We start from the raw sequence: 21,687 nt of genomic DNA on the forward strand, positions 1-21,687 counted from the left end.
TAAATTGTAGAATTACCACTGATAGTGAAAAGTTACTACTGGAATTTGCTATGATACCACTGACTGATTTTAAAACTAGACTAGGAATATATTGATTGAATTGGGAATATGGCCCTTAAAAGGACTGAAAAGGTATATTTGTCATAGGAATTCAGCCTATGGGAAACTGTTGCCAGTGCATGAAATGTTCATGGAATGCTTCTGAGTTAATTCCTGAAATTGACAAACCTAGAATTACAGTCACATGTAACTGGAAATGTTCGTTTTTACACACACTCCTCTCTTCACATACAAAGTGATTTAGAAACCATCCATCTCCCACAGTATAAGAAAGAGGTCCCCCCCCCCCCCCCAGTTAAACACTGGATTAAATGGCAGTTTGCAGCTTTCAGAGTTACACTGAATTCCTTATTCATTTAAATGAGTGAGAATTAGGAGGTGGCATTAAAAAATGGGATTGAGATCCCTGCCAGGCATGAATCCAGGATATCAGTCATATTCTAGAATTCACTACTTGTCAAAAACTTGTACTTCAGCTTTCAAAAATTGGCCCTATTTGTTATATTTGTTATTAGTAGTTTTCATTAGATATGGAAAAGCTCTTAGAAGTTCTGTCACCCTTAGCTTGCTTTATGTGATAGGACATCAGCTGGTGTGGAAAAATAGCTTGGTTGCTTTGATATGCTGTGATTGAGGGATAGGATTCTCCTTGGGGTTTCGTAAAGCTTTGAAAGCTTCGGAATTGAATATTTTGAAATTAAATCTTTCAATATTTTGAAATTGAATGTTTTCAAGCAAATATCTCCTAAGATTTGCCACACTTTGTGCTGAAATCATAGGCACTTTGCATTTTTTAATAACAACGTGATACAGGCATGTTTTAAAGAATTTAAAAAAATCTTTCTGAAGTGTTTAGAACATAGAATCATAGGACTGGAAGGGACCTAGGACCATAATGGTGAAACTATGGCACACATGCCACAGGTGGCACGCAGAGCCATTTCTGAGGGCACGTAAGGTGTTGCCCTATCAGCTCCAGCACCAGCTGATTTTTGGCATTGATTTTCACCCCTTTTTCGCCCTAGGGAGTCTTTCCTGAAGCCTCTGGAGGGCAAAAAATGGCTCAATGCACAAACTTCCAGTTTGCATGTCGGGCTGTTTTTCGCCCTCCGGAGGCAAAAGCTCCTGAAGCCTCCGGAGGGAAAAAAACTGGCCCAACTGGCAACCCGGAGGCCTTTTCCCCAATTTCTGGTTTGCATGTTGGGCCATTTTTTGCCCTCCACAGGCTTCAGGAGGCCAACAGAAATTTGGGAACAAACTTCTGGGTTGCCTGTTGGGCCGTTTTCCTGAAATGGCCCAATGTTTCCTGAAGCCTGCAGAGGGCAAAATATGGCCCAACGTGCTTCCTGGAAATCCGGAGGCTTCAGTGAGGCCTGTGAGCATGTGCGGGGGGGATGTTTTGCACAATGCACAGGGGGAGGGCATTGCATTATGGGTTGGGGCATGCACGTGTGCGACTCCCCCCCGCAACCCCCGCTTTTGGTACGCCTCAACAAAAAGGTTAGCCATCACTGACCTAGGAGGTCTTCTAGTCCAGCCCCTGCTCAAGGCCATCCCAGTGAAATGGTTGTCCAGTCTGTTTTTGAAAACCTCCAGTGAGGGAGCACCCACCACTCCAGGAGGCAAGCTGTTCCGCTGATTAAATTTGTAAAACTTTATCTTTGACCTAAGCTTTAAGAATTAGGAATTGGGTAGATCTTTTGGGAAGCTTTAACTGTTTTGGAATTGTCTATTTTTAATTTTTATTTTTATTGATGGATGGGTGGACTGTTTCTAACCTAAAAGGCTTTGAATGGGACAAAATCTCAGTATATCCAGAGTAATGTTGATTACTAACGCAGGTATTGTAGTAGCTTGAAATACTGGCTTGTTGGTAAAGCTTTAAAGTATTCAAAGAGAAATAATTAACCAGTAGGTGGTTAACAGTTTTTAGGAATGACCTATATTTGCTAAACAGGAGAAAAGAGCCCAGCCTGGAAGATTAACTCGGAGACTGCAGTTGGTCCAGAACGCGGCCGCGCGGGTGATTATGGGGAGGACTAGATACTCCCCTGTAACACCTCTCCTGCGCGAGCTGCACTGGCTTCCTGTAGTCTTCCGAGTGCGTTTCAAGGTTTTGATTATGATCTTTAAAGCGCTTCATGGCACAGGACCTAGTTACATGCAGGATCGCATCCTGCCCCATACATCCCTACGACCAATCCGCTCACACAGAGAGGGACTTCTTCGGGTGCCGTCCGCCAAACAGTGTCGGGGGGCGACACCCAGGAGCAGAGCCTTCTCTGTGATGGGCCCAGCCCTATGGAATGACCCCCCCCCCGTGACATCAGGACTACTTCCGATCTCCGCTCCTTCCGTGTACAGTTGAAGACCCACCTCTTTCAATTATCTGGCCTGGCTCAACCGTAAATTTTTCTTACTCCTCCTGACAGTTCTTTTAAATTTTTAAATTTTAAATTGTGTTTTTACAATTGGGGTATTTTAATGGTGACTTTTAATTATCCAATGTGATGTAATTTGTTACCTCCTCCGTGCATGTATGTCCTGTATATATGTATGTTTATGTGTTTGTATACATGTTTTATGTTTTATATACTCCATTGTACGCCGCCCCGAGTCCTGTCTGGAAAGGGAGCGGCTAATAAATTTAAATTTATTATTATTATTATTATTAATAAAAGAATGTGTTTAAACAGTTCTGCCTTTATTTTGCTGCCTGAAACTGGATCATAACTTTTGTTCATTGTTTCAATATCTTAGAATATACAGCAGAAATGGGAGTTTTGATTTCCTACTTACAGTATGTAGCATATATGTCTGGTGAAAAATGAAGGGATGGCTGCTTTGCATCTTTTCCGTTTAGCCTGACGTTAAACAGATTGGAATGAGCTAAATGGATTGCAATGATAAGCCGAAGCAAGAAAGAACGAATCCATAGGAAGGGTGGGCGGGTGGGCGGGTGGGGGAGATGAGTTGGCAGCAAATAACTTAAAAGGGAATGTAGAGTAGGGTTGGGGGGACAGAGATAGGGAGGGAGGATACGGTCTTCAGATCCAGCTATGGAGTGAGGGAAGTTTCAGGCTAGCAGTGGCAGCTGCAGAGACACATTCCAGGACTCGCTACGTATTAGCTGAGCAGCTGTCAGGCTCTGTGCGAAGGCTTCTTGCAATCACACCTGCATTCCTGGACACCTTCACGATGAGCCCAAGCCCTGTTCGCTGTAGGGGACCAGCCTCTCTCTATCTCTGCCGCTGCCGATCTACCTTCTTTCACTCTGGGGCGTCCCTCTTAATCAAATACATTTGTTTTGTAAAACTGACTAAAAATAATCCTGGGCTGGTATGTGCTGGATGTTGGCAGTGAATCAAAGGATCTGCTCTAATTAAGGCAGGCTCTGGTTTGTTTGTGAGCCGCATATATTTCCATGCTAATCAGCCACACGCCAGGATCCTGCCTTCTAAGCCTCACTTCCTTTGCCTGATTGGAAACTATGCAAATGGACGGAGGGAGTCTATTTATTGCAACCGAAGAATGAGACTGCAACCCATTTTGTGGGGCTTGATTGGAGGGGGAGGGGCAGTGCTTTGGCGGGGGTTGCAAAGAGAATGGGTAGGCCAGTGATTCCGTCCAATTATTTACAGTTATACAAAAGGTATCAGTTACTCCTTTGTCATGAAATACTTTTTTAGTCAAACATCCTGCTCATTCAGTCATTCAGATTTGTTGACCAAGTATTACTGCAGTTTATAGGGAACAGAATGTAAGAATATAAAACAACACGGATCCAACACAGAGCTTGTCTAGTCGTAGGTTAGATTTCTCTCAATATATGCCAACCATATAAGAAATCCACAAAGGGAGCATGATCACGGTAGTGCCCTCCTGCTTATGTTTCCACAGGTTGTATACAAGAGTATTTTGCCTCTGATTGGGGCAGCATAAAAGCATTTTGCTAAGTAGCAGTGGTGGGTTGTAGGCAGTACGCCCTGGTACAGGTGTACTGGAGCCTGCCCTGCCTGCACTCCTTACCTGTCTTTAAACTCTTTGGTGCTTCCGTGCATGCGCATACAGCGCCTGTGCAACGCTCCTCTGAGCAGCTGGAGCATCGCGGAGGCTCGTGGAGGCATCACTGGATGGTAAGATGCACGCGTACACTGCATGCGTTCATGTGGAGGATGCCGGGCCCCATTGCAACTGTACCAGTTGCAACGGGATTCGCAATCCACCACTGCTAAGTAGGCATTATAGACCACATCCGCTAAGAATCTGTTGCGTTCCCTTTTAAAACCTCTAAATGAGTATAGAGCTCTTGGGGAAGCAGAATTGCTCATTGTACAAAGTAATGCTTTCTTTTGCCTGTTCTGAACTTTTCAACTTTATTACGTTTCCCCCAGATTCTAGTATGCGAATTAATGGAGCTCCCTCCACACCACTGTGATAGTCTTCAAGTGACCACCCATTCTGAATGTCTAAGCATGCCACCAATTTTGGGGACTGTATACAGTTTAAAGGGCCATTTGAATTAGTGCAGGCAGCCCTTGACCTACGACCACAATTGACCCCAAAATTTCTGTGGTTAACTGAGACATTTGTTGACTGAATTTTGCTCCATTTTGTGACTTTTTTTTGCCACAAGGCGTTAAGTGAATCATTGCAGTTGTTAAGTTGGTAACAAGGTTGTTAAGAGAATCTGGCTTCCCCATTGGTTTTGCTAGCCAGAAAGTCGCAAAAGGGGAATCACATGATCCTAGGACACTGCAACCGTCATAAATATGAACCAGTTGCCAAGCAACTGAATTTTAAGCATGTAACCATGGGGATGCTGCAATGGTTGTAAGTATGAAATACGGTCATAAGTTTTTCAGTGGTGTTGTAACTTTGAATGGTCACTAAACAAACTGTTGCAACTCCAGGACTACCTGTACATTATCTTTATCTAGATGCAGGGCTGTCAAACGTACGGCTCATGGGCCGGATGTGTCATGCGCTAGCCATGCCCAGACCTAGTTTAGCGAAGGAAAAAGGAGCAGTACCGCTACTTTTGCAGTGACGACATGAGTTTGACACCCCTGGTCTAGATAGATTGTAGGACCAAAAGATGATTGAATCCAGATTTCAGGATTAAGGTTATTCCCCATTTTCCCCACAATTCAGGTTTTGCAAGTTGGCCTCTAAGTGTTTTAATTGCAGAAAGCAAGAAAGAAAAAAATGCTTTCAGTCCAAATAGATAAAAGAGAAGCATGATGAGCATCTCCTTGGCAGCTGAATGAAGAGAATTAGCCTAGTTATATTCTGTCCCTGTCATGGGTTGAATAGAATCTTATAATGCCTTTTAATGCTGTTATTGCCTCTGTGGTGAAAGCAAATCTTTTTGGATAAGATTTATTGTCACTATTATTAATGGGATTAGAGCATTTGCTATATCCCTGCTGTGCCGGGAACAAATATGCTGATTGACCCTCACTCCTTTTATGAAGTATAACTTCTAATAGAATACGCGGGCCCTTGATTGTAATATCGAAATGGTGATGAAATTTGTCTTCATTCTCTTGGCTCTCATTAGGCATCCTCTTTGCATAGATGCTTGCATGGGTTGTTTAGTGCTTGGGTGCTTCACCTTCTTGATATGCTGGAGAGCATTTCAAGAGCAATGCAACTCTTAGGCCATTGAGAAGTTCATTGGGTAAGGGGAGCTGGCTGAAACAAAGCATATATAATTCATCATTTAAAAAAACGAAGATGATTAATTCCAGTAATGATTCCAGCAAATGTAGGAGATGGTAAATGCTGAGAGGTGGTAAATGTATAATTGCTCTGGCAAAGATGATAGGCTGTAATGACAGGTAAAAGAAGAGGGGTCTGTATCCATGAGAGGTAAATCCTATTGCTGGAAGTGCAATATTTCTGAGGCTACCACAAGCGAGGCTGAGGTTCACAAATAGCTACCATTCTCCCTCCATCCCATTCAGCCTGTAGCGGAATTGATAATGGGAAACTTGCTCTAATTAAAGGATTTTTATATTTTCTATATGGTGATGGTCAATAATGCTCAACATACCTCTTACCGGCACTTTCTCTAGAGATACTAATACACATTATCCAGTAATTGCCTGCTTCATTTTTTTCAAATGTATTATTTTAACTACAGTGCACTCACAGTTCATAATAATGGCAAGTGGTATACAAATACATCAAATAAATCTTCAATGGAAAGCAAATGGAAATAATTGCTTTTGTTGTGAAAGGCATAAAAATGACAACTCAGATAAATGTACTTAAAAGGGCAGACAAATTATTAACTGACCAAATGTAATTGATTTTTTTTCTTATTTTGCTTTTTGTTAAAAAAAAAAGCAAAAACAAATATAATATTTTTATTTAGGAAAATCTACCTTTCTTTATTTCACAAGTCTGCTTTTTCCACTGCCCAGTAAAACAAATTCTTGGGGTGGTAGTGTTGGGTAGTCACATTAATTTACTTTTTCAATTATCAGGCTGTTGGTAGGACAGGAAGCTATGAAGTAGTAATTGAAATAGTAAAGACTAAATATATGTTATGCTTAACAATGCTAATTAGGGCTAGCAACTCCATCACTAAGCACCATAGTTGTAAAGTGCAACATCACTTGATTGTACTGATTTGTGCTAGTAGGGTGCACGATCCCATTTGCTGCTGTCATATGAATTCCATGTGTCTGCAGCATTCCATGGTCACATGATTGCCTTTTGCAATTTCCTGCTGGCTTCCCCATTGCTTGTTAAAAGTCAACAGGGAACATTGCAAATGGTGATCACAGACATTGCAGACATTGTAATAGTGTGCCAGTTGACATTGCCAAGTGCTGATTGTGGTCATACGACTGTGGGAATGCTACAGTGGCTGCAACTACAAGGACTGATCATTAGTTCCCTTCTTTCAGTGTCATGGTAACTTTGAATAGTTGTGAACTTACTGTCATTCAACGAGGACTACCTGTAATTGTATAGAATGTGGAACATTGTGTCTTTGCAACCTTTAATAAATGTAACTCATCTTAATTTTGCAAAAAATGCATCTATTTTCATGCTTCTTACATGTTCCTTGTTTCTTTCAGATCTTGGTTGATCCTGCCAGTCCCATTGGGCATCCAGCCTTGCAATATGAAAATGTGATAGCCCATGATGGCAGTCCAATTTTGCGGGATTTAGTGCTGAGCCCTGATCTGCAATATCTTTATGCCATGAGTGAAAAACAGGTAAGAATCTAAATTTGCATTACATTTCATTTGCATAAACCCAACCCTAGGGAACCCATAAGCAGATGATTAGAGGTTTCTTTTTAATCTTTGCTGCAAATGGAACATTTCTCAAGCACAGTGCATTAATTTAGGACATGGTTGTAAGATTCTTGGATGAATTGAACAAAAACTGTATGGACTGGTGATGTAGATCATTGGAATAAAAGTATTTGAATGACTGACAAGCAGCACCTTTATAAGAGGGATGGCTCTCTTAAGAGATTGTTGAAAAAATGAACAGTTTTTATAGTACCATAAGATAGCTAACATGAATTCACTCAGTAAATTTCAGTTTTAGCAAGCCCTACACACGGACAAAATCAGTGTAATGCAAATTAGCTTGCTGCTTTCATTACCATCAATCATGGTATCCTTCTGAACAGGATTAGGGGTGGCCAACACAGTCTTGTTCTGCTAGCCTCATTTCTCCAGTCAGTAATGATTCAACATCTTTATGAGGCTACTGGGAGACCTCATCTATTGCTATGGGGTAAGGTATCATCACTCTGTTGCTGATAATTATATATCTCTGCTCCTGGTGTATTAAGCAATGCTCTGACCATTGTAGCCCAGTGCCTGGAAGATGGGAAGGTCTGAATAGGGGATAACAGGCTCCCGATGCACTCTGGCAAGACGGAGTGGCATGGAGGACATGCCAGTTGTAAGACTATACCATCTTTGGTGATGGAGATCCTCCTGAACTCACAACTCCAGCAGGTAATAGTTGTAGTTATAGTAGGAGGCTTTTGTGTTGTACACCAATTGGGTCTGTTCCTAGTTCTCTCCAGACCAAACAGCTCTGTGAGAACTACTGGTTGGCTCCAATTCATATTGGTAATCTTTAAAGCCCTTCATGGTGTCAGACTTCCAAGTAACACCCCCAATGAAAGAAGACTCCGAGGCTTGAGTTTCCCCAAAGTTCCATTTTATTAGAGATGTCATGTTGCCACATCTGGGAAGACCTGGATCTGAAAGTCTCCAGGTTTTCTCCACCCAAAAGAAAGTTCAAGTCCCAGCCCAGCCCAGTCCATCACATGATCCAAACAGGCACCATATAAACTTGGAGATAACTCCCAGTCACCTCATTGCAGCTGCAGGGCAAGGTGTCCTTGACTCTCTGAGAAAAGAATGTTACTTTGACTCTATATCATCCATACTCTTATCTAATAACCCCCTCCCATTTTCCCACAGTAGAAAATGTGGCAAGCCTGAAGGCCCAATGTACTGCCTCTCCCTAATTATATCTCCCGTCCCATTAGGTCTGGTAGAAGAGAAATGCTCTGGGTTCCAATTGCTAGGGGATTTGGTGGGTCCCAAGAGGTGGGCCTTTTCTGCTCTGGCATCTGCCTAATCATGGGACATTCTCCCCCACCTCCTAAAGTGAGGTTAGGTCCATCTCTCTGCCAACATGCCTGGGATCTCAGAGGACCTGTGAAATTCTAAGCTCCATTGTTGTGGTTGACATTCAATCCTATGTCTTGCAGTTTTTATATTTTAATAATGACTGTTTTAATACATTTGCTATTTTAATAAATAGTTCTAAGCCGTCCAGAGACATTTTTGTCAAATGGATAGCCATATAAATTTGATAAAATGAATAAAAGGCACTGAAATGCCTTCTGCTTGTGGATCTAGTGACTGGCAGTTACTACGAAAAATGGCTTTATGTTCAAGAATGAACATAATGGTGTCTCTTCATCTATTCAATATAGTTTTCTAATAAATTCTATTTTTGTTTTTATGGCAACAAGTACTAATCAGGTGCTTCACCATTTCTTTTTCCACATTTTACTATAGTACAGACACCTATTGTTACTGCCTCCAAACACACAAAATCTATTGCTTGTGAAAATATTTGTACCAGCAGTTTAACCCCCTTAATCCTTTTTACTAACAATATCTTTTTTTAAAATATTCTCAAATATTCTCAGTCCAGCCAGGCTGCAGTTCAGAATGGATGAACCAACCCAACATCATTGTTGGGTTGGTTCATCCATTCTGTCAGATAATTTTATTTTGCCCTACTATGAGTGTATGAACGTAGCTATTGTGGTTTATAAACCAGAATTTATAACATAGCATTATTTGGGCAAGTTGCCAACCTTAGGTTGTTAGGCAGGGGTAGCTAGGGATTGCATGGGACTTTTATTTGTTTCTTCTTTTATTCAGGATTATCATACTAGTTGAAACTTTTAGATACTTTTAGGTATTGCCTGCATGTACTGCCCTACATTACAGATGTCTAGTCTGGAGATTACTGCCTATGACTGTCTTCTTCAGGAAAAGATATACAAAAGCATTTGTATTAAAGCACCACAACCATCTGATTAAGTTCATCTGTTAAATGCGAATACTTCAAATGGAAAAAATAAACGGGTATGGAAACATGGTTCAGGCATGTAAAATAAAGGTACTACAAACTCTCTAAACAGCTTACTATGCCATTCATTCAGAAGTTTTATTTTAAAACAGATGAAGACATTGAAATAAAAACTCAGCTCTTCTTCCATGTAAAATGGCACTTTGAAATGTCTGGTGAAATCTGATTTTATTTTTATGCTTGGCACTAGCATTGGCAAATGCTTTACTTTGTCAGTCACATTTCCATGGGTCCTGCATAGGAGAGAGAGTTAACAAATTGTAAACTGCAATCTGTGTATACTGTCGCCCTGCCTATTTAACTTATATGCATAGCACATCATGAGAAAGGCGGGGCTAGATGAATCAAAAGTGGGAATTAAGATTGCTGGGAGACATATCAACAACCTCAGATATGTAGATGATATCACTTTAATGCCGGAAAGTGAAGAGGAACTAAAGAGCTGTTTGATGTGGGTGAAGAAGGAGAGTGCAAAAGTTAGCTTGAAACTCAACATTAAGAAAACTAAGATCATGGATCCGGCCCTCTTAATTCCTGGCAGATGGGGAAGAAGTGGAGATAGTGACAGATTTTTTATTTTCTTGGGTCCAAGATCATCACAGATGGGGACTGAAGCCAAGAAATTAAAAGACAGTTGCTCCTGGGAAGGAAAGCTATGGCAAATCTAGACAGCATACTAAAAAGCAGAGACATCACCCTGCCAAAAAAAGTGCAGGTAGTCAAGGCTATGGTTTTCCCAGTTGCAATGTATGACTGTTAAAGTTGGACCATAAGGAAGGCTGAGCACCAAAGAATTCTGCAAGACCCTTGGACTGCAAGGAGATCAAACCGGTCAGTCCTAGAGGAGATCAACCCTGACTTCTCTTTAGAAGGCCAGATCCTGAAGATAAAACTCAAATACTTTGGCCACCTAATGAGAAGGAAGGACTCACTGAAGAACAGCCTAATGCTGGGAAAGATTGAGGGCAGAAGAAGAAGGGATATAATCAAGATCACGTGAAGTGTTAATACCACTTTATAATGCCTTCGTAAGGCCACACTTGGAATGCTGCATTCAGTTTTGATCGCCACGATGTGGAAAAGATGTGGAGACTCTAGAAAGAGTGCAGAGAAGAGCAACAAAGATGATTAGGGGACTGGAGACTAAAACATATGAAGAATGGTTGCAGGAACTGGGTATGTTTAGCTTAAGAGAAAGAAGGACTAAGGGAGACATGATAGCAGTGGTCCAATATCTCAGGGGTTGCCACAAAGAAGAGGGAGTCAAACTATTTTCCAAGGCACTGAAGGGTAGAACAAGAAGCAATGGGTGGAAACTAATCAAGGAGAGAAGCAACTTAGAACTGAGGAGAAACTTCCTGACAGTTAGAACAATTAATCAATGGAACAGCTTGCCTCCAGAAGTTGTGAATGCCCCAACACTGGAAGTCTTTAAGAAGATGTTGGATAGCCATTTGTCTGAAACAGTATAGGGTTTCCTGCCTAGGCAGGGGGTTGGACTAGAAGACCGCCAAGTCCCTTCCAACTCTGCTATTGTATTGTATTAAGGGGACGACAGAGAATGAGGTGGCTGGATGGAGTCACCGAAACAGTAGGTGTGAGCTTAAATAGACTCCAGAGGATGGTAGAGGACAGGAAGGCCTGGAGGAATGTTGTCCATGGGATCGCGATGGAGCAGACACAACTTTGCAACTACCAACAACAACAAAACTGCAATCACAATGTTAATGTAAGGAATACAGGTAGTCGTCAGCTTACCACTACAAGTGAGCCCAAATTTTTTGTGGCTAAGCAAGACAGTTGTTGAGTGTTGCTCCATTTAATGACCCTTCTTGCAACAGGTGTTAAGTGAATCATTATCATTGTTACCTTAGTAGCACAGCTGTTAAGTGAATCTGGCTTCCATTGAGTTGCTTGTAAGAAAGTCACAAAAGGTTATCATATGAGCCTGGGACAATAGAACTGTCATAAATATGAGTCAGTTGCCAAGTATCTGAATGCCTTCCTTTACAATCAATTGATTTTAATCAATAAACTATTAAATATTTAAAAAGTTTTTTAGTCCTAGTCCTCCCTTTTTTACAGTGCGAACACTGAATAGTGTGTATGTGTACTTGTTACAGAAAAAAAAAGCAATCTAAGAAAGTCTTAAGTGGGAGTTGCCAATCCTAGCTTGCCAGGCAGAGGATTGAATTTTGATCATGTGACTGTGGGGATGTTGAAACGGTTGCAATGTGAAAATGGTCAAAAGTCACTTTTTCAGTGCCATTGTAACTTCAAATTGCCACTAAATAAATGGTTCTAAGTCAACAACTTCCTGTATACTCATGTATAGGTTGGTTTTCTCTGGCTAAAACCCCGCAGAAGTAGACCTGTCTGGAAGATCATGGACTAGTCGCCCCCAACGAGCCAAGAAAGCTGTCTGAGTCATTTTAGCTAGCAGGTCCCTAGGCCCTGTTTTGTTGTGAAAAGGGCGAGGTATAAATCTTATAAATGCATAAATACAATTAAATTTGAAATGAAGGATAAGCCCTGCTCATAAACAGATACACAATACGTGGCTGCTCTTTAGACCTGAGAAATACAGAAAGAAAATACAGCAAAAATCTTATCTGACATTGCAGTCATTCTTTCTTTTGAATTCTGAGCTGATAAAATCAGATATTTTCTGTAGTATAGAATCCTTTCCTCCTTCATCAATGCTTATCAGCGTTTGCTCATATCCCAGTCCCACTTAGAACGCCTGCCTATCTAACCCTTTCAAAACTTGCATGCTTAGCTGCTAAATACCTCTTTCAAAACAGCTCCTTTGTTCCAGCGCTTGAGGCTGAAGTGGCACACCTGCTATGAAAGAAAATGGCCTGCTTCAAAAGATTGCATGTCCCCATGGTAGTTAAACGGTCAAGCAGGCCTTGGAAAAATCCCAGGCGCCTGGGCATAGAGAGATCCAACTTCCCATGATATCCCTGTTTTCTGTGAAAGGCAGATTTCTAGAAATTCAAAATATGTTTCCAGAGCTGAACAAATGCCACCCAAAGCCTTTGGATTATATCAGTAGTTCTCACTTGCCTACGGGTGAAAATAAGATTCTGCTTTAATGTGATGAAGGTAAATTGTCTCCACTGCATGCAGCGTTTGAAGCAATCTGCAAAAGGAGTTAGAAAGCGTAGCTTGGGGCTATTGCAAGCGAGATATTTGACAGATTCATCTGCAATTTAGGAGTGATGTCTAGAAGTAGTAATTTCCCACATTTTGTCACCTATTCTAATCTAATGAGGTAAACCTTGGACTGCTTACTTGTAGGCTTCTGCTGGGTTTAGTGATTTTAAAAAATGGGCTTCCGTTTTTGAGATGGCTAGAGCTGGGAATCTTCTAAAGCAGAATCACCTTAGAAGATGAGATTCTTAGCCTAGTAGGATCACTCATCCCTGCCCCCCCCCCCCACGCCTCTAGGACTTGAGGGGCAGGTACATTTTTAAGGGGGTTAAGTTGCAGAGGGAAAGGCTGGCTTCCTTCTTTATGAGGGCAATTGATGTAGTGTCATTTTCATACAGAGATCTGAACTGGATTCTGAATAATGCTCTAAATGGCACAGCTGGTCACCCCATGGCGCTGATGCTTGTCGTGGAACATCTGCACACAAGCCAAAGCTAGGACTATGTTTTACATGTGTGAACAGCAGGGGTGGTTAGATGGAGGCCAATTCAAGCTGACTTCTTGATAGGAAGACCAATATGTACTTCAGCCTATGGTAAGTAATTGTCGAAAGAGAAGAGAGCAGCAGCATCTGACAAAGAAGCAGAACTACCAAGGCCTTTTCTTGATTCCATAATCCAAGCCAGCAGAAAGGATTTTGCCAGCCAGGACTTCTCAATTTTTTTTCAAATCAATAGGACTTTGGAAAGAAATTACATAAAAGCCCTTGAACTTTTTTTAAAAAAAACCTGAGTTAGCCTGGAGACTAAAAAATAATCCTGAAAAGAGCCTTGTGGGAGAAGCCATTGGCTAGAGCAGCGATGGCGAACCTTTTTTGGCTCACGTGCCATAAGTGGGGGGAGTGCAGGGGGATTGTATGCGGGTGTGCCACACCCATAATGCAATGTGTGACCCCCCAGTGCGAATGCGCACACTACAGGTGCTCCCCCCATTTTTTGCATGCTTTTTGTGCCCTCCCCAGGCTCCAGAAGTTTTATAGGAGCCTGGGGAGGGCGAAAACAGCCTCCCCCGCCCCCTGGAAGCCCTCTGGAGGCTTGAGGGACCTTTAGGACACTTCCCTGAAGCCTCTGGAGCAATCAAAACGACCCTCCAAGCAAACCGGAAGTCACTTCCGGTTTGCTCGGAGGGTCGTTTTAAGCGCTCCGAAGACTTGAGGGACCTTCAGGACGTGTCCCTGAAGCCTCCGGAGCAGTCAAAACGACCCTCCGAGTAAACCAGAAGTCCGTTCCCAAACCTCCGGTTTGCCCGTAGGGCCGTTTTTTTGCACTCTGGAGACTTCAGGGAAGTTAATGAAGCCTGGGGAGGGCCTGCAGGGGGGGCGGGGAGGCTCTTTTCGCCCTCCCCAGGCTCCTATAAAGGCTCTGGAGCCTGGGGAGGGCGAAAAATGGCTTTAAAAAAGGGTGAACTCAGCTGACCAGCACGCACATGCGCGCTGGCCATCTGACAGGGCAGCGCCTCACATGCCCTGACAAATGGCTCCGCGTGCCACAGGTTCGCCATCACTGGGCTAGAGACTTGGAATGTGTTATAGAGCAATGTGTTAATGTTATCAATTGAAACCAGTGTTTCCCAATGTTGGCAACTTTAAAATACGTGGACTTCAGTTCCCAAAATTCTGCAGTCAGCATGATTGACTGGGGCATTCTGGCAGTTAAAGTCCAGATATCTTAAAGTTGGAAAGATTGAAAAACACTGGCTTAAAGTGTTGGTTAAAGAATTGGACAAGGAGTCAGCAGACCAGGTTCTAGTGCTCCTTCATCCACAGAAACACTTGCTCAGTTGCTTTCCCACACAACAACTTCAAGGATTGTTACGAGGGAAAAAATAGGTCATGTACTAAGCTTAGCTACACATAATTACCAAATTTAAAACAAACAAACAAACAAAAAGTTGCTGACTTCTCCATTTTAACCTCTCTCCTCCTAGATCCAAGCGTGTGATCTTAGAGCACAGGTGTTTTTAAGAAGAATTCCAGAAGCAATGCTCTTTTCCATACTTTTAATTCAGGAGTGTCAAATTCAATTTCATTGATGGCAGCATCAGTGTTGGGTTTGACCTCAGAGAGCTGGGGTGGGTGTGACCAGGGTGGGTGTGGCCAGCTCGATGTCACTCGTGTCGGGGGCACCTGTGGTGCCCCCAGTGCTGTGCCAGTGAAAATGAGCTCCATTTCTGGCTGCGACAGCCTCCTAAAACCCTTTGCCAGCAAAAATGGAGATCGAGAGGACTGCACACTGCCCTCCCAAGCTCCATTTTCGCTGGCAGAGGCACCATGGACCAGACTGTCACTATTTTCAGGGTGACCCCATGAGCCAAATCTAAGCACCCCGTGGGCCAGATTTGACCTGTGGGTCTTGGGTTTGACCCATCTGATTTAATTGATCAATTGTAGTTATCTTTATATCTCAAGAGACCCATGCTCTGCCCTGGAAGAGAGGCCATTGTTCCATAGAAGAAGGCAAAATATGAAATGAGAGGCATCTGGGAGGGGACAAGTGAAAGAAGTCCCTCACAGAACATGGACAAAACATACGGGATAAGGTCTTGTGATACCTCTGTTTGTAATCAGTGGATTTTGTAGGTTCTTTTGAACACGGACATTTATGCATATTATTTTGGCACTGAAACTATTGAATATCAAATGCGGTTCATTTTACAACTAAGGTCCAAATCTCCTTGGATACAACAAGAGGAGGCTTTTGACATTTGTTCAAGTTGCTGTGATGACACTGACACAAGAATCATTCTGCTCGTACAGGTCCCTTTCTCTCACTTTTGTGTAATAAAAATAGCTTTCATCCATAGCATGCTGTTATCAGGATGTTGGTGGAAAGTAATTAAATGAGCAGTTGTAACAGAGCTCAAAGGGCCTGAGGAATGAGGGGATTTTAATCAAATCTGGAGGAGCAATTAATAAAGAACTTGTAACCCCTTAAGGGTGACTTCTTGTGGCAGATTAAAAAGAATGAGGGTTATAGTTTGTGTCTGGGGCAAAAACAAGTTAGTGCAAGAAGCTCCCGTGGTTTTTAAAATGAGGTTTACCCTCTGTTGTTGATGATAATAAGAGTTTGAGAATTGGGAGCTGGGAACTGAATCTTTCAGCATCAGATGCAATTGCAGTAAAGACACCCTCCTAATAAGCAATTTTTGTGTATGTTTGTGTGATTTCGAATCCACATTGACTTCTGGCAACCACATAAACAAGTCCAGCAGCTCTTTAGGCAAGCTTTTCAGAAGGGAGTGGTTAGTCATTGCCTTATTTTTAGGGCTGAGGGAAAGTGACTGGTCCAAAGCCACCAAGCTGGCTTTGTGTCTAGGGCAAAACTATAACTCTAGTCTGGTGCCTTTAAGTGGCTTTGAATAAGCAAGTCTACAGTACATTTTTTTTAAAAACCAGACAACTTTTATGCTTGAAACTTTGGAAACTGTAACATACAAAAACTTATTTTCTCCTTCTTCCTTACAGGGGTGATACAAAATGTGTTTTACAATCTGTTTGGTTGAGCCTTTTTCTAAAAAAAAAGATCAAGGCATTTGTGATATGGGGAAATGCCATGTTCTGACTGGGGAAACAAAGTTTTCAGCTAATGCACTTTGTAACAGAGATATGTATGTTGATACAGAAATCATAGCATGGAAAATTAAGCCTGGAAAAGTGTCTTGCAACATTTACTGTGGCATACAGAACAGAAAATGTATCCATGTGCAAGGAAGATGTCCAAGAGCTCTTCCATATGACCACTCAAGAATCAGTCTTTGCAACTTCTGAAAGTCATATAAGTTTTGTTATGGATAGTGGTTGTTAGTTACTTTATTTTCATTTGATTCACTTATAATAGCATAACTAATTTGGGAATTTTAGAAGTCTTTGCTTTTGAACCTAAGATAAATTTCAAACACAAATTGTTTGATGAGACTTCTGGAAAGGGAAGCGCTTGATTTAAAAACAAGCACTTTGGGGGTAACTAATAATATTTTTTCCCCATTTCCAGAGGCCCTCTCCTCATTATTCCATCTTTTTGGCATGGATAGAACATTTAGCAAAACAAAGATTGCAGAAGTACCTTAGGGAGAGGCCTGTATAAGTTGTGGTCTTTCAACCAAAGCAGTACACTAGCTTGGTATGATGGCTTACCTGGAGTTTGATGAACCCAATTTGGCTGCTTGGAAACAATAGTGTGAGTTCTTTTCAGCTGGTTGACAGTAGGAAGATGTTGTGCCTCACCTATTTTCCTTTTTGCTGAGTTACTGTCTATGAATGTCAGTGCCTCCTTCCAAGGGCTGGCTTGAGGTCATCTAGCTGGCTTTTTCTCTACAGCAGGACTATAACTCTCCGTCTCCTGGTTTGTAACCTGCTGCCTTAACCATTCCACTAAACTAATTCTCACTGCAGCGATAGTCAATTACAAAATAGCAATTTATCAGAAACCAATCTGATATTCTCCAAGGATCTCTAGGGTATTTCCCAAAAATACACAACAGGAAAGGTAGCTAATGTTTTAGATAAAAATTGAAGATTAAAAAAAAAACTAGACAGGCTTGAGCAGTGGGTTGTAATGTGAAGTTATTCACCTGGGAGGGAAAAATGTAAGCCAATATTATAGGATTGGGTGACTTGGCAGTATTAATGGGACAAGATACCTGTGTCTCATCATCAGGTTGAACAGCCAGCTATATGATGCAGCTGCTAAAAAGGCAAATACTATTGAGGTGCATTGATAGGAATATAAGACGGGACTATGGGAAGTGAGTTTATTGGTTTATTCTTCTTTTCCCTGACCATATCTCTTTGGACCACTGTGACAGCAATGGACTCTTCAGTTCAAAAAGAATAGTGACAGATACAGTTCAGCAGAGGCCCAGTGAGATAGTGAAGAGTCTGGAAAGCAAGCCTTACAGGGAACAGTTAAAGCATCTGAGTATATTTAGCTCACAGAAAAGCTGACTGAAGGAAAATATGATAGCAGTCTTCAAATAGGTGAAGAGTTGTTTTGTAGAAGAGAATGGACTTATTTTCTGTTAGAACATTTAGCTTGACTAGAATCAGTGTGCCAAAGTTCAAGGAAGTAGATTCAAGGTTAGACATTAGGAACAACTTTCTGACTGTATAAAATGTCAGACAGTGGAATAGGCTGAAATTCTAAGTCTTAAAAAAACACCATTTAGTGCTCCATCAAATATTACATCTCAGTCAAAATCAAGTAATCATTTGAGTTTAGAGTGGGCAGGCAAAGGCAACTTGGTAAAAGTCCCTCTAACAATAAGATTTAAGACTGCGCCCCTGTGGACAAGCTGGATCTGTCAAAGATGTTTTAGTAGATGCTGCGAATGAATCTAAGTTTCTTTCCAACTAGTTCCATTTAACTTTGTCCTTCATGTGTCCCCCCCCTCCCAGGTTTGCACATTTAAGGAAAGAACATTCAACTGTTGCTTTATTTTCTCAAAAAAGGCTGGGCTGCCTTTGTGGAAATAAAGAATAGTGCTTTGAATTAATGCAGTCCTGCAATTACTTAGCTGATTGCAATAAGGGGAGTTTTTATAGGCAATCCGACTCACTCTGGTTGGGTTGGGGATCCCAAAGGTAGAAGATTAAAATAGCACATTTATTTGTCTTGGAAGTTAGTACAGGTTTTGTTCAGAGTGGATATGATTTAAATCAACTTGATTTAAATTATGATTTAAATCACTAGTAAAAAGGCTTAATTTAAATCAACTCGATTTAAATCATAATTTTGAAAGAGCAGCTGTCATCTCTGTCCCACAGCGGCTCCTCCTCTGACGTCCTGTTGGCTCACCGACAGTCCCACTCACATTAATGGGACAACTGGTGATGCAGCAGTGACACAAGAAGGTGAAGGACATGGTGGGCAGCATGTGAGTAGATGCCTGCTAACAGGTGTTGCCATGATGGATCTGAAATGACAGGTGCTCTTTAAATGTAAGGACTCACTCTTGCTGGTAGTTGGAATGTTTAATATTATTATTTACAAACAAAATGAAGGTTTCCTATTTAAATTTGCAAAGGTTGGATTCATTGAACGAATTTACTAAAAATGTAAATATTGCAGAATATACAGCCTCATGCTACATAACTAAGCTCCATTTCATGCTGAATAAACTAAATTATTAATGTATCTTAAATAGAAAATTATCTTTAGAGAGATGGATTTTTACTCCAAAAGCATTTTATTAAAATAAATTGAATTTAAAAAAAAATCTGATTTGAAATTTAAAAATACAATTTTTTAAAAAAAAAACAATGATTTTTATCCACCCTGGTTTTGTTACAGTTTCCTAAAGCCAGCGGACAGTACAAATGCTTTATTGGTGTGTTATATATAGTCAGATCTTAGAGGCCATGAAATTGTATACGCTATATGTACTTCTACAAATATTTATGGACTTCAGTGGTCCCATTGTGCTAAACCCGTGATTGTGAACCTAGGGCATGCGTGCCACAGGTGGACTGCAGAGCCCTCTCTGCAGGCACGCAAACCATCATCTCAGCCCAGCTCTACCACTCATGCGTGTGTGCCTCCCGCTGGCCAGCTGGTCTTCATGTCTCTGTCACAGAGGGTGGGGTGCATGCAGGGACACATGCACACATGCAAAGGGGGACAGGGTACATGCACGGCGGGTGCTCGCATTACATTTTGTGCAGCCCCCCCCACACCCTGTTTTGCCTTAACAGGTTGGTGCAGGAGATTTTCCAGCCCCAAAACTGGGGGCAGGTGGTGGTGGTGTCATACGTGCACACTTTTGGCATGTGACAACAAAAAGACTAGTCATCACTGTGCCAGACTCTGCACTTCCATACTGGAACTCGGAGCCACCTCTGTATTCACAGATGAAATGCACAATAATGTGCCATCTTCCAACCAACTATATAAATGGTTTATGGTTTAAAAATAGTTTCTAAAGTTGTTAATCATGTTCTTTAAAAAATAAAAAATAAAAAAAGCAAGGCAGTTGCTTTCTGAGCCAGGCTTTTCTGATTAGCCAATTGCCCAGGAGTTATATTTTATTTCACATTCTAGTTTTCTATAGAAATAGAGAGTGACATACAAGTCTTGCTGATAATACTGTGATCAGAAGCAGATCTATAGAGGAATGCTGGTATTACGCTCTGCTTCCTTTTCTGTTTGAATAGTGAAGAGTAACTGATAAACATTGGCTCCCAGAAAACTGATGAAATCAATTTCTCAAAAATATTAAATGCATAGAACAGATAATTAGACATTTCTAGCTGTCTTCTGGGGAGATGTACAGTACATTAGAAACAAAATAAATACGTAGTAACTGAGAAACATGTACATAGTTTGAGATTTTTGTCCTTATCAATCTTTCATCCATAATGAAACTATTCTAGATATATCCAGTAGAAATTGCTGGCAGTCAGTAGCTCTGTTTTCATGAAAGGAGAGAATGAACACAAATATTACAGTAAAATGAAGTGTGTGACCCCATTACTTAGCCGTATACATTTACTCAATGTCTGCCTAATTTCTACGTAGACGAGGCTCTGTCCATATGGCCAGGAACTATGGAAAACAAGTTTCTAAATTGAAGAGACATGATAGTGACGTTGAAGCTGAGTATGAAAACGTAATTTGGCTTGTTTGATTTTGGTGTATTGGGCCAAGAAGCCGCTGTGATATATAAAAGTTAATGGTCTGGTGCAGGGGTGTCAAACTGGATTTCTTCGAGGGCCGGATCAGCATTTTAGTTCTCTTCTGCGGATCGGCCAAGGGGGTGGGGGGGGGAGATAAGCACGGACACCTCCGGCAGCACCCTGCCAGTCAAAATAGTGCACGAGGGGGGAACACACAGTCCCCATGTGCCCGTTTTGGACCAGCAGAGTGCTGCAGGAGGCTGTCTAGCCCAAAGTTCATGCCCCCCCGCACCCTGTTTTGGCTGCCAGAGGCACCACGGACCAGCCCTTTAGTATTTTCATGCTGGCCCAATGGGCCAGATTGAAGCACCCCACAGGCTGGGTCCAGCCCGTGGTCTTTGAGTTTGTCACCCCTTGTCTACTATGGCTATATTTTTCCCCTGATATTCATTGAATACCTTTGGATTGGTTATTGTCTTACAGACATAATGTGATATAAATATACTATATTTATGAATACTCTTTGAGAAAGAATAGGATAACATGGAAATCTAAAATGGGGTAAAAATGATTGCCGCATACTTTGGAAAGCTAGGATAGTATTATCTTTTGTTAAGGTTGAGAAGTTTCAGTTATTCCAACAAGAGATACATGTTGGGAAAACATTCATACTGGCATAGTTGGGCACTCAGCAGCTGTTACTCTTCTGTTTCGCACCACTCTAGTCTATGTTGTGGAGTATAGGTTCCTTTCAGCCATTCCCATCTTCATGGGAATATTTCCTGTCTTCTCTTTTAGAAACATCAGTTCTTCTTAGCTGATGTTCAGACATAGGCTCCTCTGAGTTGGAAACTCATCTAACAGACCCAAACTTTTATTTTTTAGACTGAGGAATGACCCAAGGGAATATTGAGAAAATTGATAGCACAGAAAATGTGCTTCCTTTTCCCTCTACTGTGATCAGCAACATCAAAGAGGTAGTAGGGTGCATCCAATGACTGAACCTTGCACTTAGAAAGAACCTTGGTGTTTGACCTATATTTCGTTGACCCTTTTAGGCCCACTGAAGGTATCTGGCTTTAAATGTGGGGATTGCAAGAATGGAAAGTGTAAAATTATTTTAATCCACAAGCAAAGCAAGCTTG

General features: G+C 41.5%; 1 protein-coding gene across 5 annotated transcripts in view; it reads left to right on the forward strand.

Moving 5' to 3' along the window:
* PLXNA1 (plexin A1) overlaps nt 1-21,687 on the forward strand; it is a 434,540-nt gene that overhangs the window by 221,600 nt on the left and 191,253 nt on the right. For all 5 annotated transcript variants that reach the window (XM_081965343.1, XM_081965340.1, XM_081965344.1 and 2 more), the window contains exon 4: nt 7,155-7,295. In XM_081965343.1, coding sequence (XP_081821469.1) covers nt 7,155-7,295 — 141 coding nt within the window. The remainder of the gene's footprint in view (nt 1-7,154; nt 7,296-21,687) is intronic.

This window comes from Natrix helvetica (genome assembly GCF_964273705.1).
Source record: "Natrix helvetica genome assembly, chromosome: 1".
NCBI lineage: Eukaryota > Metazoa > Chordata > Lepidosauria > Squamata > Natricidae > Natrix > Natrix helvetica.